We start from the raw sequence: 21,270 nt of genomic DNA, 5'->3' as shown, positions 1-21,270 counted from the left end.
TTTTAGATAATTAATCAGACCCATTAATCACGCTGCTGCAAAGTGAGCCGAATTTGTTGTAGAGAGAAGTAGAAATGTGAGAAGAGGAGCTCATCAGTAGCTTCTCTCTTTTGTTGGCTGCTATACTTTTGAGTTAGTTGAAATTCAAAGCAAAATAATATCTTTAGGGATGTATTTGACTTCATCACCTGTTATATTCTTTCTAGAGCTGTCTCTGTCAGAGTAAGAACTCAGATATCTGAGCCTGAGGCTGCAGGCTGTTGTGATACACAATTATATTTGAGTATAGATTATTTCAACTACCTGCAGATTTTTTTTAATGTAAATATCAGCATAATCCAGTGATGTCTCAGAAAGTAAAATTCTATTTACCCAAGATGAAAGAATTAAAGGAAAAATACTTTCCAAAATAACAGGACTAAGTTATTTCTGTAGACCAGCCTTCTGCTTCCTAGGTAAGGCTTGATTGTTCTTTAGAAAATGTCTTTGCTTCCATGAAATATGTGTGGGCCTAGAGCCTTGTGGACCGTGTGTTTTCTGAAAGGCAGTATTAATATGAGCAATCAGTAAGAAAATATTTTGGAGAACATTTATGTGACTTTAAGCAACCTCAGATAATTTTTATTTTCAATCTTCTAATATAGTAATTTAACTATTCTTTTCTGTAAGGAAGGGTGAAACTTTGAGACGTGTTACTTTTTTTAAATTTAAATACGTAGTAGTAGTACTTGTATAAATTCTAATTCTACTCACCAGTCATTTCATTTCCCCCCAAAATGCTTCTTATCTGGCTCCCTTCAGGGGTGTGCCTTAACACAGGCGCGGACGTTGCATACATTGCAAAAATTATTTTATAGCCCCTTCTACTCTTTTTGTACTCTGGGTGACCATGGCTTCTGAGAGCGACTTAGGAATCTTATCCTTGAATATTTAGAAAAGCAATGCAAGATATTGTTGGAGAAAGTAAAATGAAAAACCATCAGGAGATGTGGATCTGCTGGTACAGTGAATGTTCTGAAAAATGTTACTGTAGTATATGGCCTTCATTGCATTAAATAGAAGAGATTATATAGAAATGAAAAATGGTGAATTCAGCCAGCCTGATCTGCTGGATCTAACTACTAAAAGCAATTTCATCCTGTTTCTGAAAAGTAGTAGAATCCTTTGGAAACTGAAAAACCCAGATGCATCTTTTTTTTTTTTTTTTTTCTTCTTTTTTTCCCTTGCACTTGTGGGGGAAGAAAAAAGGCTAATATCAAAAGTATTCTCTATTTTAATACCACACAAAAATATTGAAAAAATTGAAAATATTGAGCACAGTCAAAATCTTGATCGTGGCTTCTGTTCTCAGAATGGGCAATGTGAAATGTGCTTGCTTTTGCTAGACGTCTCCCATAGAAATACCCAAACAAAATAATAAAAAAACAGAGCAGAAGCCTGGAATGCTGGGACTGGGGGAGGAAAGAAACTCAAGGAAGGTTTGGGGAAAAGAGTTCCTGCAAGTGAAATCATGCTGTGCTGTCACAGAAGCAATTGGTTTGGAAAGGACTACTTATCCAACATCCCTGCTCATGCATGGACACCTGAAGCAGGCTGTTCAGGATCTGTTCCTGTCTTAGCTTTTGAATAAGACTCCATCACGTTCCTTGACTACCTGTGCCAGTGTTCATTCACTCATACAGTAAAAAAGCTTTTTCTTAAGTTTCAGATGGATTTTCCTGTATTTTAGTTTGTGTATCACGTGCTGCCACCTTAATCTTTGTAGCCCTATGTCCATGTCACTCTTGTAAAGAGGAGTCCAGAACTGAATGCCACACTTCAGATGTGACATCACACTGCTGATTTTTTCCTTGTACTTAGCAACTTTTACCTGCTGGCTATGCCTTGTCCAACACAGCCCAGTATACTGTTAACCTGTGGGATGAGGGCACGTTGCTGAGTCCTACTCAATTTGGTGCCCACCAGGACCCCTAGATCATTTTCTGTGAAGCTGCTTTCTGGCTGGATACTTTTCAACTTGTACTGCTACCGGGGCACACTCGATCCCAGGTGAAGCACCTTGCACTCCTCCTTGTTGAATAGCCTGAGATTTCTGTCAGCCCACCTCTCCAGCTTGTCAAAATTCTGGATGGCAATAAGGTTCTCTGGTATGTCAGCCACTGCACCCGGTTTTGCATATTTGTTGAGGCTATGCTCTATCCTCTTATCCAGCTCTCTTATGAAACTGCTCAGCAGCACCAGACTCAGTACTGTCTCCTGACCTGTGCCACTAGTTATTGGCTTTCAACGGGATTTTCTTTTGCCCTCGACATCACCCTCTGGGTCTTGCCCTTCAGTTGATTTTCATTTCACTTTCTTGTCTATTCATCCAGATTGTACTTTAATGCCTTCTTCATGAAAGTCTTTTTGAAGACAATGTCTAAAGCCTTGTTTAGCCCTTTTATCAGGCTCCCTCCTGATCTTTGTAGCTGTCTTCTGGGAAGTCAACTGCTTGGGGCATAGGTACAGCATCTCACTGAATAGTTGTTGTATGTTTCTGTGTACTGTTGCACTGAGAAAAATATTTAACACTAATGTATTACAGATCTCTTTAGTGAGTTTGAGGCTGGTTTATGCAGAAAGTCTCACAGTTCTGTGCTATTTGGTTATTTCCATCCTTCGAAAGCTTTCATATACAACTTAGACGCCATGCTGAGGCAAGAGGTACTTACCTTATCAGCACATGGTGAAGTCTGTCTGCCAGCCTGAGCAATTTGGCAGTGAGAGAGGAGGGAATGTGCTGAAGTGGTCCAGCTCCATGTTGAGAGACTGTCACAGTTGGTACCCACATAGGTTTTGTTTACCTTCTCACCTCCTGTGTAAAACGAGACTTGCAGGTTACAATGTGCATTAAACGATATGTTCAGTGAAACTGGGCACATCGTGGCCTGTGAAAGATCAAGAACAAAATCATGTAAATGCTTGAATAAATCTGTAAAAATTACCAGCTCATTTCATTTTTCTTAGATAACTGGAGTAATTATTTAAACCAACAGGCAGCCTTTGATAGATGGCTATTAACTCCTTTGATTGCATTTCTACATAACTTTATAAAATGCATTTTTAAAGATTATTGCCTATATAGGCAAGCAACGTGATGAACACCTGCAAAGTGATACCTGTTGTAGTGGTGAAAGACTGCTGAATTAAAATAGGTGTAATAAGTGTCTTATGTAACTCTTCACTGGAATTTAAAGGTTGCTTTGCAGGGAAATGAGGGGAAGAAAAAAACAGTGTAATAGTGTATATATACTTTATTTTTTACAAGGAGCTACGTTTCATAATTGAATCAATGGAAACTTGCCCACAAAATATGTAGTTCTCTTGAGTGAATTACAAAAAAGCAGAGCTGGAAGTTCATTGAAAAGCACATATTCCATGCTTATACCCCTGGGCTGTTTTAACTGTATCTTAGTGTAATATATAACTGTGGATGATGTTACTTTTTAAGCATCAGGACAAACAAAAATAACATCTGCTGGTATGAAAATATTTAGAGCTTACTAGACTGTCTTGCATTTTCCGGAATTATTACTTTTAGCTAGTCTTTTTCATTACAGTTATTATTAAAGTGGTGAAATAATATTCTTTTCATTACAAATTTACCAGGTCTGTGAGAGCTATTAATACTTAACAACAACAACAACTTGGTTTTACTGTTGTGTCTTGAATAAGTTACTCCATTTCAGTTCACAGAAAGTTCTGCCTTATACACAGATGTAGCCTGTGGTATAATTGCATTAGGATTTTGAAGCAAATTGGGTATGCACGTGTTTCTCATAACATAAAATAAATTCTCATGCACTGTGTGTTTTTCTATTAATTTGTCTTACCATCTCTGTCTTCTTGTATTATGTTTATTTCTCTGGAACATAACATTGATGGCTTATGCAATGCTGGTTAGTGCAAAGCCATTGTTTTGAGGGTTTTAGGTCATGCTTCATTTAAAAAACTATATTCAGCCTAGGTATTGATTTGCTAGTTAACCTGACGTTATTTAAAATATTGGGACTATTTCTTCATAAATGGATTGTAGCATTATATTGCGGTTACCAAAGGGTTTGGTATTTAGGGTGTTCTGTCTTTTTTTTTTTTTTTTCCCTTTCTATTTAAAGATGAATGGGTAACCACGTACGTACAATGTACCTTTTTCTCTTCTAGTAAAAACAAAACCTCTAGAATAATAGAAAGTCATGCTTTATCAGATGTGACTTTTTTTTTTTTTTGGCTGAAAAGGAATGTTATCTTCTATCAAAAACGTAGTTTTCTGCAAATAGATCTTGTAGTTTTAGGTACCTTAACATTTCTATAGTTGTGCATGCTGAAGGAATCCAGTACTAATTCCTGATATATAGATATTTTCTAATAACAAAGTTTAACTGTTCTGCCATCCTAGCCTTATTTCCTACCACCTACTTTGAGCTTGGGAGATGATTTAGAACCTGTTCACATTTTGCACTGCTTGTCATTGGGGAACCCAATATTTTCATTGATTTAGAATTAGATTGAGAGTGCTGCAGAATAAGCGTTGTGCAGGAGCTAAGGGATTGTGTAAATCAGACTTCACTCTGTCCATTGTAATGGCTGCATTGCTACTCTTCAGCCAGTTAATAGTTGTTCAAGTTTTTCAGAACATTGGAATCATTGGGTCAACTTTCTTCAGTAAAGTGCTCAGAAAATGTTTTTGGTACAAGTGCATCTGTATCTATATACGTATCTATGTATATGCATAGTAATCCAGCCATAATTGTATTATTTTATGTTTCATCTCACCCAAATTTGTTGGGTTTTTTTGTTTTTTGTTTTTTTTTTTTTAACTACTTGATTTCTAGCTGTGTAAGGCACAAACCCAAGTTAAAACAAATTCTTTCTTTCTCAAAACGTTATTTCTCATTTATTAATGCCTTCAGATTATTTCAGGTTACAATCTTTATCTTCTTCTAATAGGTTCCTTATAGATCATTCTAGCGTGTTTTTTAATACAAATAAAAACCATGTGTGTGTATTACAGACCTTAGCATTCTTGTGGATTCGGATTTAGCCTTTCTGTGTTGTATGTCCAGTGTTAGGAAGGCTGCTTCAAAAGTAATGCCTCTTATTTTGCTATGTTGCCCTGCAACGTCAGAGGCAGATGTTGGTGGTATGGCAATAGAGGTTGAACCATCCTAGCCACTGTATTTCATTTTTTGTCTTTTTTATTGAAAATATTGTAAAGACACTCTGGCCCCAGTTTTCATATGTCCCTGACACCTGAGTCTTCCTCAATGTCAAGTCGGTATTTCACACTTAATTACTGTGAGTGGTAGTTGACTCTGTGTAAGAAGCAAGACCCTACAAAAATGAAAGTAAGAGTAGAATGAATAAGCCTTTCTACAGATATGATCAGTGTACGTGCAATGCCCCGACCAGAGCTTCATCCAAACCTATATTGCTTTGGGTTTTCCAGCCCCGGAAGAGACAAGTGATCTTGTGATTTGCTGTCACTTTTGTTTTCTGTAGTATTAATGGATTTATCTGTCTCGGGAGTGTTTCTTTCCTACTATTTGGTATCCAAAAAAGAATGGCACTTCATCTCCAAGTGCAAGACAGGGATGGTTAAGAGATTTATGCAGTTGCAAAAGTATGCTCTTGGAGCAAGCTAAAATATGAATTTAGACATACCCATCATATAGCCAGAAAAATAGACTCTTCAGTAAAACAAAGTAGGCCTTACACATTTGCCTAATTTTAAAAATTCACTTCATGGAATTGAAGCTTTTGTCTGTTGACTAGGAAAGGATCTGTTGTTTTCCTACACAAATATGTTCAATTTTCTTCTCATATCAAGTCTGAGATGAATGCTCTGCACAGCTCAGAAGGCTCAGTAGGACTCTGAAAACAGTCTACTGAAAAACAGGCGCTCAGAAGATACCTCGATGTAACTCCATTGGAAGTCTGACTTCCTTTTCTGAGGCTGCTTTTCGTGAAGCAATCAACTTCTCAGCTTTGAGACCAAGAGCAAATCCGATCTGTAGGTGTTTTTATTTTATTCTGTGTTGGTTTTGTTTTTGATTTTTTTAAGCCAATATTGCATATACTGTGATGTGGCCCCAGGGAGAAATGAAAAATTGTACTTTGTGTAGTCACAGTCAGTTGCCTAGAGAAGCATGCATTCCTGAAAAACAGAATAATGCAGTCTTAGAAAAAGACGATGTAGAAGAAGGTGTCGGTATCTAGCTCCAGTTATTAATAGAGCAAATAGAATTCAAATATAATTTATCTAATAATAAATGGAAAATAAAGTGGTGCAAAACAAAACAGGAGGAAAAAGGAAATCGATTATTCAGGTTCATGGTAAGAAATTTGGAACTCAGCCCAGGTTGATTCATGTTTTGAGTGGTTCCTGTAAACTGTTCCAACTATGCTGACAGGCTATGGCTTTGCCTCCAGTTAGTGGTCAAATTATTTACAGCAATTTCCAGCTGTTGTAGTCTTGAGGAAATTAGTCTATATATTCAGCAGGTTTTGTTCTGTTAGCTAGATAAATGTTGTGTAATCCTTGTAAATAATGGAAATAAACTTCATGATCTCCCCTAGGAGAAGGATTATCAAGGTAGGAAATATATTATGTAGAAAGCATTTTAATTAATCTATCAACTAAATCTGAGCACTGGATCTTTCAGATTCTTCAGTCAAGAACTAACATCTGTCTCAGGAGATGATTCTTTTTGGGACGAGCCTCTCTGAGCTCTTAACCTGTGGAAGCAGCTTCAACCATGTTCTCAGTATTCTGATATGCAGGTTGTAAATTCTTGGGCTCCTTGTGTGGGTTACTGAGATCTGTTTTTACTGAAGCTTGTTCAGATGAAGCTGAAAATAAAATCACAGCATTCACAAACATAACATTGAGAGCACAGATGGATACCACTCTTGATGTTTTGTGTACTCCTATATTTAGTAGTCATAATTTTTGTGTGTTGTTGGGGCAGAATCTTCCAGCACTTTGTTTTTTCAGTTCCTGATGAGTTTTTCTTTTTTAGGGTTACTTTGTACAAGCAGGTTATACTTTGTATAACCTTTTACAAGCAGGTGAATTTTTTTTCCACATGCCTAGATTGGCAAAAGTCTTAAATGGCATGACTTATTTATGTTTGGCATATAATATTTTCCAGGTAATTTATTTGTCTTCAGATAACTTTTGCTTTCCCTCTACTTTGAGCCCAAGTACTTTTTTACTGTAGAATTGAACTGCCTCTTCAGGAATGCACTAGATTTGAGTCAGTAGTGAGAAGTATGGCACTGTGATTTGGTTTAATTCAGATTGAGAGAGTTGGCCATTGCCCTGCAGAATTTTGTGCATCACCTGGGGAATCATTTGTTTACCTGAAAAATGATAAGAACATGGCATTAGGTCATCTTTTGGGTGAAAGTATTTTGCTCGTCACCCAAAGATACATTGAGCAAAGTAAGAGAGGTACGAGTACTCAAAATAAGAGTTTAAGGCTTTATTCCATATCGTGTGAGATTCTTCTCTGTTCTCTGATCCTTAGTTTTTCAAAACAGATTTTTTTCCTGGCAGGTCAGACTGATACTCTTCAGTCTCAAGGCCATGTTTCTCAGTTGTATAAACAAAAGAAATACAATCGAAACTTCTGGAGACTATGTGCTGAACCACTAAAGAATTTGGCTAAGAAGGATACCCATGCCTTAATTATGCACAAGACTAGCTGGAGACAACTTAAAATCATTAGGTAATTAAGTCGTTAATGAACTTAAACTGTGCCTTCAGTTCAACTTGACTGGTAATAAATTCATTAAGTTTTTCATTACTCGGCATTAAATAAATTTCTGGACAGTAGCTTTCACCTTCGCTACAGAAATGTGGGTATTAATCTAAATTACTGTAAATGTCTGTTATTCCTTTCTGCTTCTGTCAGTGCCTTACAGTGACTCTCTGCACCTGGTACATAGTAAATTCTTGTTCTATCTCATGCTTCAACACACATGCATAAATAAATTTGCTATTCCATCACTATTCTGCTGTCCAGTCACTTCTTGCTAGCCTGCAAAGCTCTAAAAGCAACCAGGCCATCTTTCATCTAGAAGATGTCTGTAGAAGTGAAGCTGTTTTTTTGTTTTGTTTGTTTTTGTTTTTCTTAACTCCAGCCTATTGATCAGTTCTTTCCTATTCTTGTTTCTTTACTGTAGCTGTTGATGTTGTTTTATCAGCTGACTCCAGGCAAACAGTAGAAACATCAATGAGTAAAGCTGAGAATATTCATGTGTGAAGTTGTAGCTGATTTTAGATGATGTACTTCTTTAGCATCTTTTGAGTTAACATCAACTCTGTGAGGGCTTCGGGGGGGGAGACATTAATGATGCTAGGAAAGTAATGCCTCCTGATTTATTATGTTGGCCCACAACATCAGAAGTGGATGATTGTGATATGGTTATAGAGGTTGAACCTTCCACCAATATTCTGTTACGTGCTGTTGCTGTGCAATAGATGACAGAAAAGGGGCAGTCTGACAGAATGATGTCTGACATGAAAGTGTGTACAAAGCAAATGGTGGAGTCAGATTCCTCCATGCAGAATAAATGGTACCTGTTGACATTGATTGACGCTTGATGTGAATGCAGAGAGACTGTGGGTGTTGTGTTTCAGCAGTGGTTAAAGCAGCATGAAAAACAAGCCACATTCCAGAAAGCAACACTGGTGGCAACACTAAAATATTATTGCAGAGCTTGCACCAAGTGGGTCCCATGAATACTCGCACAGGAAGAAAAACAACACTGTATGCAAGTTTGTCAGGACCTATCTACCCAACAGAAGGCTGAATGTGACAGTTTTCTGGATTGCATAATTTCCAGTGGCAAGAATTGGCGTCACTACTATGAAATGGAGTTAAAACAGCAGTCCTCAGAGTGGTGACATGTGAATTCCCCATAGAAGAAAAAGCTCTAGATGTAGCCTTCAATGGATTACATCATGTGCACTGCCTTTTGGTATAGTAATGGAGTGATCCTTCCAGACTTCCTGGAATGTAGACAAACTATCACTCTGACCGCTTCGTTTTGATGCTGACTAAGCTGAAGGCTTGAAATTCCAAAACTACACCAGAGAAGAGGGCAGTCTTTCTCTTGCAACATGGTAGTACCAGGCCCTATATCAATTTGAAGATCATAGACCGTATTGCCAGTCTTGGCTGGACTGTCGTATCATGCCCACCATATTGTCCAGATACGGAGCCTTGTAAGTTTGTTGGTTTGAACCAATGAAAAATGGACTGCATGGACAACTTTTTCCTAGCAGAGCATCATCATAGCAGCTGTGAAACAATGGGTAACCTATGCTTTATAAGGCTCTTGTTCATTGCTAGCAAAAATACATAGGTAATGGTAATGACTATGTTGAAAAATAGTGTTTTATAGCTGAGAATTTGCTCTAGCAAATAGTGTTATTGTGTTTCTTTGTACCTGCTTCTAGTTTCTGTGGAAATACATAAGAGGTATTACTTTAGAGTGTAGTAACATTTTCTCGTGTTAAGACTTTGCAAGTGCATGAAGCTGTTCAGGTTGTTGTCCTTTTCTCCTGGGATTACAGTCAACTGCAAAAGAGGCATTCTGGGTCCAGCTGGGATGTAGTCAGCCTTCATAGCACAGAGTGATGCAGTTTTTTGGATCTGTGGCTACATGCATGTTGATATTGCACTAATGTTTTTTGGCTGTTGCTGAACAGTGGTTGCACTTCATAAAGGCCTTTTCTGTTTCTCACTTGCCACCCACAGCAAGAAGCCTGAGGTGGGAAAGAGGTTTGTAGGAGGGATACAGCTGGTACAGCTTACCCATATTGGTCAGAAGGATGGATTTTCCTTGCCATACACCACTGCACTCAGTGACTGAAGTTAGATTGGAGTGATTGGAGTTTAGAAGAAGAAGGGGGTAGAGGGGATTGAATTCTATGGTAGATGCTTGCAGACTAGCTGGCAATCAATCTGTTTGTTAGAGGTGGTGAGTGATTTCCCTGTGTCCCTTGCTGTATTTTTCTTTTCCACCTACTAAATTGTCTCTGTTCAATTAACGAGCTTGCTTCTTCCCATTCTTTCTCTTGTCATATCAGTGGGGAGAAAAGAGCAAGCAGCCATGTGGATGCTTGTCTGTTGTCTGAACTTGTCACATCACAAAAGTTTATCTAAGTGTAATTATATATACTTTATATATTTATGATATACAATAAAGACCATATATATATTTGCAAACAAGCAATGTTGCTCTCTGGACATCTGTTCTGTGTGTCTGTTAGGTCAAATTTAGCTGCATCGCAGCAGATTGTTGGTCTAATTTGAAAGTGTATGTACTTTAAATCTTGGACTGGCAGTTCTGCATATCAATTCTGTCCATCTCAGAATGAGATAACTCAACTCTTTCTCAGCATTTTTATTTTTTAACTCATCAGTTTGCAGAGTTTATTGTGAGACCCTTGACTTCACTTTTCCAAAGGTAGGAGCCTCGAACTACTTGACAAAGAATACTCCATTTTAATATGCTTCTTTAAACAAACTTTTTTTTTTTAAAGCCTGGTAAAATGAATGAAAGAACTTTCCTGTTAATCTCACTGGATTTGCCAACAGTTAGTTTGGGGCAAAGACTCAAGTGCAAACTCCATCTGTCTTTAGAGAAGCAGTCCATCCTCAAATCTTTTTTCTTTTCAACATAGATAGATAGGACTTGGGTAAAAAGCCTTGGAAAGATCTTGTCACTAAAATCAAGTCATCCTTATTGTACTTTCTTTCACGCCTAGTTGCACGAGGGACAGATTATCATCTGCTTCTATCACCAATTTTTCAGATGTGCTGTCATTTTCAGAGACCGTTTCTGTTCAGTTGTCTGGTCACTTGCTGTGTCCTTTCCCAAAGTACTATCCAGTCTGTTGTTTTGATAAAAGTGTAGATAATCCTCTAATTACTTTTTCAGACATTTTCTCAGAACATCAAGAAAGCCTTTGGAGTATGAGAATGTTTGTCTGCAGTGTACCTGCAGAATCATGTATGGATACTTGATAGCATCTGTTTACTATTTCTCTTTATTTTTCACAGTGGATGAATGGAAACTCTTCTGTGATGTCTAAGGCTTCTTCAGTACGTCCCTAGTGCACCTCACATTACTGCATCTAAGGATTAATTTGGGGCCAAATCCCACCGAATTTCTCTAAGCCAATTGCTTCGTCCTCATTGTATCTTCATAGTTTGTCTTTCTTGCAGAGCTCGTGCCAGATAGACTTGACAGCTCATGGGATGGTAGTCCAGATGCTCCTTAAGGCTGCTGTTCTTGTTCCATGGCAAAGAGAATTTTCCTATGTCATTCAAAACCATGTGGGTCCATTTCCTGCTCAGCCTGTACTGTAGGTACATATTGCTTACACCTACACTTCTCAAGATTTCACAAATCTGTAGCAGCCTTTTGCCTGCTGACAGCCTCTGTTCGTTCGGAGAGGGGTTTAATAAGCGTTGCCAACTGCACGCAGCATTCCAGTGTCTTGTACCTGAACAAGTGCTGGTCCTACTTGGTTGCTTTTCAATTCTTTCTTATGAACTGCCCCAGCCTTTCCAGCTTGTGAGGTTAACACTGATTTTTAAAGTAGGTTGTAGTTGTCATTGAGCTAGTTATGCTGGATCACTCTGGGTACTTTCCCGGCCCTGTTGCTTCAGATCATGCCACCTGATCTGTCAAGTACTTTATTATCACCACTGGATGACTCTTGATCATCCGGTGCTTTTCTGAGCCTTCTCTTGCTGATGTGATGTTGCAATAGTACCTTGCTGTGCTTGTTTCCTCTAGAGCTTTCAAGAGCTCTTTGTCTGTAGCATGCACCTCTGTAACAGGCGCCTGCATTCTGAATGCCGTGCTGCAGGAACGTCTTGATCACAGATGTAGGTAATCCTCACCTGTTGTAGCCCTGAGCACACACCGAACTGAAGATCTCCTTGGTGCAGTTCAATTTCTCTCTGTTCTCAGCTCATTGGCACCAACTTTGACCTTTCTGCCATCTTCCTCTTCTATCCCAGTTTGACACTGGCATAAGCAGAGTACTGCAGCACAATTAAATGTCTTCTGCAATCCAGGAAAATCACATTATATCTGACTTCTCATGGAAACAAAACTGAATTGCATCAACACAAGTAATGCTGTTACATAGGAGACCAAGTACTAATGTATATGTGATGATTAGCCGCATTAAAAATCGGCTGCTTTTCAATGTATGCATTATGTAAGCTTTTTGTATAAAAATGTTTAATTAAGTACTCACTAGCATATACTGTAATCGTTCTTGCTGAGCTTAATTAAGTTAATTCAAGTGCTTATAAAGGAATGAGAGCCTTGCGTGGTTGCTGCCCGCTCTGCCGGCGGAGCGGGGGCCCGCAGTGCTGCACCTCCCTCTCGTGGTGGAAGGCGGCGGACAGCGGCTGCCGGGCGCCGCCGCGGAACCGAAGGCTGTGCACGTCTGTGGCACTGAGACTTCTTTCCTGCTGGGAACATGGGCAAGTGTTTCTTTGGGAACGGAAGTTAATGGGGGCAATACTGCTCCGTTAACTGTTTTTCTCAGTGCTGGAAATTGCTTATAGATGAGGTATACGCATTGGTAACAATTTCAGTATTTAAAGGCTGTGTGCCATATTCACTGACATATATGGGAAGAAAGATTATAAAGATTATTTGTCTTTTCTTTTGATTAAACAAATTAGGATCAGACTTGTATCTTTTTGTTTGTTTGCTTAAGAAACAGCTTTTGAATTAATTTGAGATGCTTAAAAAATAGAAGGATAGATTACCCGGAGCAGGAAGGGACCCGCAAGGAGCGCTGACTCTGACCCTGGCTCCACACAGCACCTCCCAAAATCCAAACTCAGTGTCTGAGAGCAGTATTGCAACACTCCCTAAGCTCTGGCACTCAGGGCCATGCCCTCTGCCCTGGGCAGCCTGTTCCATGCCCACTGCCCTCTGGTGCAGACCCTGCCCCCATCCCCACTGCCCATCCATTGACACAGCTCTATGCTGTTCCCTCGGGCCCTAATTTCTTTAAACAGGACTCCTTAAACGCCTGTTTCTTGCTCTAGACCACACCTACAGTGATTTTGTGCTAATTTCAGTAGTTGGATCAAAGACTGCTGGTTGGAGATGTTTGGCTGTGGCACATATCGAAACAGCGTCCTCCCCTCTGATGGTGACAGAAGGTGGAAGCTGCCCACCCTCACAGTGTGTCTCCTGCACCGCCCTCACAGCTGTCTCTACAAGGCTTGTCTGCAGTTGGGCTGCTCCAGGTGTTGCAGGAGCAGTGGGTGGCCAAGGCTGTGCAGCACTGGGGACAGCTAGCCTAGTAACTGCTTTCTGATATGGCCTTGTGTGGGCAGGTGTTCCTATGGGCGTGGGAGAGATGGGTTTAATTTTGTTCTGAAGCTGTTATCTAATGTCACTGTTAAGGCAGTAGAGAGGCCTAAGTTTGTGCGTAGCAGGAGCTGGGAAGGCCCTGCATGGCCCCCTCTCTGTGATGGTTGGCAGAGGCAGGGAGTCTAGCTGTTGTTTCACTGAAGGTGATTCCGTAGGCACTGAATCGGTGTTCCACAGCAAAAAAAGAAAGCATCGTTTCCAGACAGCTGGACTCTGGGAGGCAGCACTCATATGTTTTTGCAGCTGTATCTGGTAGATGCAAAAACTTTATTTTAAGAAAGAAATTTACTGAATGTGATGACAGTTCTTTTGCAGCTGTTCTTACCTTTAACTCATGATTTCACATCTTCCCAAAATAACTTAACAAATAACAAAGTTTTGTCTTGATGACAGTGAAAACTCATTTTTGTTTGCATATTGATGCTACCCTATTAAATAGCAGATGCTGGCTTTGGACAAGGCTATTCCCTGTATTGTGAGTTGGCATGTCAGTTCAGGGCTGAGTAAGCAAGAAGTGATGGAGAGAGCTAAATTTTTACAGTCCTGTTTCATCCTTTGATAGTGTTAATCGGGCTTTGCTATTCTGTAAATGGTTTTACCCTTGTATTTGATGCAGCTGAAAAACCAGTCTGAATCATGATAGCCAAAGACTGCAACAAACTGCTGGGATGTTAAGGCTCATCTTGATGTAATGGGCCTAGTGAAAAAGCTTAAGCAAACAGAGAAGGTGCTATCTGAAATGCAGTCTCGCAAATAATATCATGGTAAAAAAAAAAAATGTAGGAATATTGTTCTTACTCCCACATAACACTGGTATTGTGGATCTACCAGGCTTCTGTGGAGACACAAAAAGCAAAGATGTTTATTGCCACATCAATTCTTCAGTCTTGATTATCCATTTCTCTGCTGTCTTGGTACAGTTTAAGACTCTGTGCTCGAAGCCTTTAACAATTATATTTTCAAGACTATCTGACAAAGATAGGCTAAACTGGGTTTGAATTTTAAGCCTGAAGATAATGTTGAAGGATTTTGAAACAACTTACTGCGTTCCATCTTGATTTGCTGTTTTCCGGTTCCTGATTGAATTGAATATATGTAAAAGAGTGCATTTTGCTATTCTGTATTGATCCCCATTATCATGATGGTTTTAAACCTTTTCTGAGTGATGCTTTGGAAAAGGAATAGGAAAAAAAAAAAAAGTGCATATTTTCTGAAAAATTAAATTATTTAAAATTTCAAAGTCCTTTATTTCATTTTTTTCTCTTGTGTAAGTGCTTTTGAAGTTTTGAACTTGGTTTGTTTTGTGATGTTTAGACTTCATGCAGACAAACATAACCTAGTTTACCTTAGTACTGTAAAGCCAAGTAATAGCTCAGACATTTGTCTTAATAAATATTAGAACTATGATTTATCTTTAGCCATTCATAGCAAGATTTCTATGGATCTTTTCATTATTTTTTACAATCTGTAGGGAGAGATGATGCTACGTAATGCTGGGGACAATTTAGTCAGGCTTACAGAGCGTGCCAAGAAGACTGTAACTGTATGTCCTATTTGGCTTTGCAGCATCTCAAGCAAATCCAAAATGACTCAACAGTTCTGTATTTAATTTTTTTTTCTAGGACTTTTCCTTAATTGAAAAATTGAGACACTTTGTTTTTCCCATCGTGTCTTAATGCAGCTATCAAATGCCAAAATAAAAGAAATTCCACCAGGGTAGAAACTCTTTGATCAATTGCTTTGTTCAGTACCTCTTAATTCAGCTGTTCAGTTGTTGCTGATTGAGGGCTCTAGTGTGAAGTTTTAAGTAACAAAGAACATGAAGGCAAAAGTAGATTGATAACACCAGTTATGTTCATCACGATTACCAGATTACTTTTAATCCAACTTTGGGTTGTCAGTGAGTTTCTTTCTGAGCTCCTTGATCATTTAGATCATTCAAGGATACCCTTGTGTCATTGACAATTTTATTGCTTAAGAATTGCTATGTGTTTTTATCACATGGGCTGCTAGCTGTATTTCTACAGGTGCTAGAAGAATGTGGTTAGATGCCTTTGAGAGATTCCTTCTGACTTTTGAAATGGCTTCTAAAGCATGGGGTTCTTGATGATAATCTGCCACATGCTGTCAAGCCTGACAATATATGCGTGCATTTGCAGGACAAGGCTGTAGGCAGTCAGCACAGGGTTAATGGTTTGAGTTAAGGGCTTTAACTCAAACTTGGGAGGAATATGATTTCTTCTTATAAAGAAGATAAATTGTAGACCTGTCCAGAAGACATGCAAAAACTTCAACTTTAAGGCTTGTCGAGATGTAAACGTTGAGGTTCAAGTTTAAACTATTGCAATTATACCAGTATATTATGTCTACCATGTGGACTCTCCTTTTCCTCAGTATGTATGTTGGAAGGAGTAAGGAAGAAGGCAATTTATTGAAGCAAGAAGTCAACATAAGGTTTTTTTTTTTTTTTTTTTTTTTTTATGCCTCTACATTTGTATCAATAATATTTGTTGAGTTTAGGAGGTTATATTTGTAAGTTTGTAAGATGTGTATTTTAATTATGAGAATGGAGTGCCAGAATTCAGTCTGAAATCTGTCTTTATTCAGTTAATGCTGAACTACTTAGCAATACAATGGAGGCGTCCTGGCTGCGTTGAGCGAGAGGCAAACTTGAAAACTGTGAGTTTTGCATAGAGTCATATCAGCCTGCTCCATACAGACTTATTGCAGAAGCACACAGAGACAAGTGTTGGCTACATATCTTAATACTTGGCGTTTGATCCCTAACCCAGTAGGTATCTTGTGTTAATGTAAGGCTTTCATAAATTTCTCAAAAGGGTGTTGGGAAATAATTGTGCATTATAGAATCATGGATTCATTTACACTGGAAAGGGCCTTGAAGATCATCAAGTCCAGCTATCCACCAAACAGTGCAAGTTGACCAGGAAGCCATGTCCCTAATTGTCATGTCCGTACCATACCTCCAGTGGTGGTGAGTCCACCACCTCTCTGGGCAGCCCCTTCAATACCAAACCACCCCTTCAGCAAAGAAATTCTTCCTTGTGCAACTTTATTCTTGTTGCCTTGCACACTATCAAGACTAGGAAGATAACTGAAAATATTAGGATGAAGAAGTTTTTATTAAATATCCCCTAAATCCTGATTAATTGCAGTTGAATTTCTCACAGAATTGCCTGTTAGGTCTCGGTGTTATTGCAGTAGAATCCATTAGCAGTCTGACTTGTGTCTCCAGTCATTTGCTGTTAATGCCTGAGTTCTGGGGTAGCACTGGATGCTTCCCAGTGCAGCTCCTGCTCTTTCCATACTGCTGAAACTCCTCATGGACAACTTTCTGATCAAATAACAAAATTAGTGCACTGTTCTGATTTCCTTTAACCTTTCAGCTGTCTTAGACACCGTGGCCCGTTTTCTTCCTGAAATTTTGTGTTTTCTCAAATTTTTCCCACTTCTTTTCTTGATCAGTCTTTCAGTGCTTCTTTCCATTCCATCTTCCTGCATTTCAAAGGGATTGAACTTTATTTATTTGTGAACCAAATGTTCACATCTGTAAATGTAAATCAAATTAATCTTTATAAAAAGATTTGCAAATAAATATATCTCAGATGTTTCTTTTTCAGCTAGAACTGAAGAAAACTGCTTGTGGCTGTCAAGCTTAGCTATCTAGCTTAGTGGATTTCTGTATTGGTGCTTCCTTTTGGAAAACAGCCTCATCTTGCCATGAGGTCCATAACATATGTATCTTTTTTTTTTTTTTTTTTTTACTATGATCTTTCTGTGCACAAAAATAGTTTTCAATCTTACTGATATCTAAAATTTATTCCTAGATGTAATTTTAAAATAAATTCATTGTTGTTAAGGTATTTTTGTAAGTCCATGTCAAACTAGACATTGTTTGGTTTGGCTCCACCTCTCTTCCATTTCTTACTCTGTTCTTTGATGCTAATAAACTCTGTGGAATCAGATCTTTCTTCCCTTATTTGTATCACGCCTAGCACAGCATCTTTGACAGTTGCTGGGCACACTAAGACCGTTACAATATGAAGTAATTAACCTTAATCGCAGCATTGCAGAGAGATTTTCTGTAGTGTATGTTTTTGAGAGAGATGGGGTTGGAGGCATGCAGTAGAAGTTTCAACTGATCATTTCATCTCTTTGGAACTCATCACCTTGACTTCACTAAAGAAAAAAACAACTGCGTTATAAAAAATCTGACGAATAACAAACACATTGCAAATAATCTTTACGAATCCAAAGGGGCATTTGGCTACCTCACAAAACACTCTGTGCTTTGGCAAAGTTAGGAGCTTTGGCTTAGGAAGATCCATGTTTGGAATAACAGGGTGTGTTGCAAGTCAAGATTCAGGTATCTTGGCAGAGATGTATGCAGAATCTGGCACGAAGCCTGTCTGCACTGTGCCTAGCTGTAGCAAGTGCTGAAGTCCCTTGTGAACAATATATGAATCTCATTTTGAAGGGGAGGGAAAAAAAAAGAGGAGGAGGGAAGAGGGAGCCAGGATTTATTTTAACATTTAGTGGATATAAAAAAAACAAGTGTCAAGAAGCAAAACATTTTCATGAAGCATTCGCTGTGAAAATCCTGCAACTTCTTATTGCAAACCTCTTTATTGCTTGGATTGGCTGATTTCCAGAGCATCAAGACTAGGAATTGAGGGACTGAAATATAATCAGTGGTGATACATTTTAACCACATAAAACATTCTCTGCTTCCAAAGCCTCCAGTGTCTCTAGTAAGCAGTACAACAGCTCCTTGCTGGGAGACTCCAGGGACGTGGAAAATATTGGATCAAAATGGTAAGAAGCGCTTTACTTTTCACCAGCTTTAGATTATTACTTTGAAAAGAATGCTTGAAAGGTGATTAAATTAGTAGGAAACAGTTTTTAAACCAAAACCAGTGTGTGTAAGCTACAGAGGCATCCTCAGTGTTTTGCTGAAAGAGATCAGCAAAGCAAGTTGGTGACAAATATCTTTGGCACTGAACATATTGTGCATCTAATGTAAAATCTTTTAAAATTGGGATGGACTGCTACTAGAACTTGATGTAAAATGTGAGCCTGTCTGTCTGCTTGTTCCAGTGCAGGACGACAGCTGTATGGGCTTTTAATATAATCTCACATTAATAAACACTGACAGAGATTTTATACATAAAAATATAAATAAATCGATGCTGATTGCTTATGCAAGTTGCATGTTTCTGTTTTCTTTTTAGGTGCTGCTTTTTTTCTTTGGTTTTGTTTTTTAAGGAGCAGAGCTCCTCAGTATGTACCTTTCTACTTTCAGAGAGCTAGGAAGTTTTTATTTTTCTGTGTTTTTAATCTGTGAAGACCTATTGGTCACATTATGTATGCGAGGGGGAATAATGAAGGAAAACTTTCTGGAGTAGTACTTTTATGCTTCATAGCAATTTGAATATGAAAATAATAAAATTAGAATGTAAAGCACGTTAATGTAGAATCTGAAATTACTGTCAGTGCCAATTCTATTAATAGTTAAAGCAATGCCTGAAGATGCAATAAAATACTTTTACTAGCAGGTGTTTTTTAGGTATTAAATAATTGGTGGGTGGAAATGCAAATCTGGGGAGAGTTTACTCCCAAGACTCGTTGTTAAGACTGAGTATGTGCGTATTTCAATTAAAAAAAACAGCCACAAAAAAAAAACACCAAACCAACAACAGCAATGAAACAAAAAACTCCCACCAATCTCCTATATGGGAACTCAGCCATTCGCTTTAAGTGCATACTGAAGTCCAGGAATGCATCGATTATGAAGTTACATTACATCAGAGTGAAAGGAAATCAAATTACTGAAGTCAGGAGAATACCGAAATATGCTTCCTTGACAGCCCAGCTGATGTGTGGGAAATTATTCTCTTTGTGATTCAAATGGGGGAAAATAATTTTAAAATAGCAACTATGAGAGTTTGAAAAGCACATAGCAGATGTGAGAAGGTCTGATTTGGTATTGTTTGTCTGTCTTGTTTGTTTGTTGTTGCACAGCAGTACAAGGACTAGAATTCTAGAAGTAAAACTATCCCCGAATGCTGTCTGATCTTTTCCTATTCTGAGTGGTTTCACAGTGCAGCAAGAAATAATGCTGAAATACAGTAGGTAGAGAAATGTTGTCTTAACCTATATGTTCCATGTTATGACTGTAAACACACTTTACTATATTAAAGATTTATTACCCTTCTCAACATAAACCATAGATTAGGAAATCAATAATTGAACGGAAATCAGGCTGTAAGCTTCTTGGAAAGATATTAAGTATGAGCCTAAGAGTTGTGAAATGTTACTTACCATTTCCTTGACAAAAATGCTCACTGTTGAATATCTGTTAAGTACTGATATTCATTAATTGAGGAGACTTTATAATGATGTCATTTACTCTCAGCAATGTGGTCTTGGTTTATAGAGCTTTGTATCTAAACTTTGGTACATGAACAAATTGGAAATGCAGGAACCGGCTTTTTTTTCCTGTTGTAAACTCAGAACTTGACGAATAACAAATGAGGTTATGCATGTATCCAGGTGTGTGATTTCTCTTATAGCAAATCAAAGAAAATGCTCTCTTTTAGAAATAAAGCCATTCATATACTGCCATGTATTTGTTCGTGATAAAGGTTAATCTGAAGTAAGTTTGCTTTGTGTCCTGCTTGACGTGGATTAGTTAGGTAATTAGTGCAGGCAGTTCAAAAGGGATCTTTCTTTTAGTTAAGATTGCATGGAAAAAGATCTTCCATGTTTGTTCCTGGGGCAAGAGGGACTGGGGGGGGGCTGATAAGGAAAAAAAATAATTCACCCCACTCCTCCTGAAAAGAACTCTCAGTAGGAATCAGCTGCTTAAAGAATGGCACGTGTAGTCTGAATGGCAGTCTCTTATCACTTCAGCATGATAGGATTTGTTTCAGTGTAAATTAGTGGTCCTATGTTAGTATTGCAAACTATCTAATGGAGACCCAGGTTTAATCACTCAAAGTCTTTATTTCTAACAACAGAAACAATAGCAAGTAATGTACAAGCCTTACTTGAAAAACTGGGAGGACAGAAACGTAACTATTGGAGTAAGTTCTAATGAAGTATGATTTAAGATTAGTAGAAGAGATTGCTGGGTGCAGCGTGGATTGTTTAAAAAACAAAGTAATTCAGTAATTGGATACAGTGTTCATCCAAATGAATTTAGGTTATATATTTCTTTTAAATCCCAGTGACTAAGCAGAAGTCCTGCCTGAAAATATAACCCTGTATTTTAAGAGCATTGCTATAAACATTTGAACTATGTTTCACATACAGGGGAAAGAGGGAGTGTAATTGCTTTCTGTCTCTGTGAGCTTGACTTCACACTTGGTAATATCCTTAGATTTTTTCAGTGTTAGCATTTTTTTTTGCTTTGTTCTCCTGCCACTTTCTTGGCCAAAAAATTTACTTTGTGCATTCAGAAGTAGTCATGCTGACACTCATAACACTGCTGCTGAATAGATTTAATCAAAAATCTTAGTAGACTACAGCTTTGGTGAACGACAGATTGTGTGTGTGCTTAGTGCTAGCTGGTATGCCTCAATTAACTTTTGGCACAGTTTTATTCAGGTGATAATGCTGTAGCTGTGTAACAGCTCTTTAACGCACCAGCAAGTCTGTGCACCATATGTAGGATGAAGTTCATACCTTGCTCCATAAATACTGCTTGTGTAGAGGAGGAAGAAGAAAACAACTTGAAACATAATGCTGAAATCTGTGCAGGTAAGTGTTTGAGTTTATTCCTAATGA

At 38.3% G+C, this 21,270-nt stretch overlaps 1 protein-coding gene across 3 annotated transcripts in view; it reads left to right on the top strand.

Moving 5' to 3' along the window:
- PLD5 (phospholipase D family member 5) overlaps window positions 1-21,270 on the top strand; it is a 163,767-nt gene that overhangs the window by 18,140 nt on the left and 124,357 nt on the right. The window contains exon 1 of one of the 3 annotated variants that reach the window (XM_052684970.1): window positions 18,014-18,297. The exons of the other annotated variants lie outside the window; for them this stretch is intronic. Coding sequence (XP_052540930.1) covers window positions 18,295-18,297 — 3 coding nt within the window. The 5' untranslated portion in view covers window positions 18,014-18,294. Of the gene's footprint in view, window positions 1-18,013; window positions 18,298-21,270 lie in introns of those variants that run through there. 3 annotated transcript variants of the gene reach the window in all.

Source organism: Tympanuchus pallidicinctus, unplaced genomic scaffold (genome assembly GCF_026119805.1).
Source record: "Tympanuchus pallidicinctus isolate F22 unplaced genomic scaffold, pur_lepc_1.0 scaffold1, whole genome shotgun sequence".
In the NCBI taxonomy this organism is placed as follows: Eukaryota; Metazoa; Chordata; class Aves; order Galliformes; family Phasianidae; genus Tympanuchus; species Tympanuchus pallidicinctus.
The sequence above is the reverse complement of the archived record's forward strand: the minus strand, read 5'-3'. Positions and strand labels throughout refer to the sequence as shown.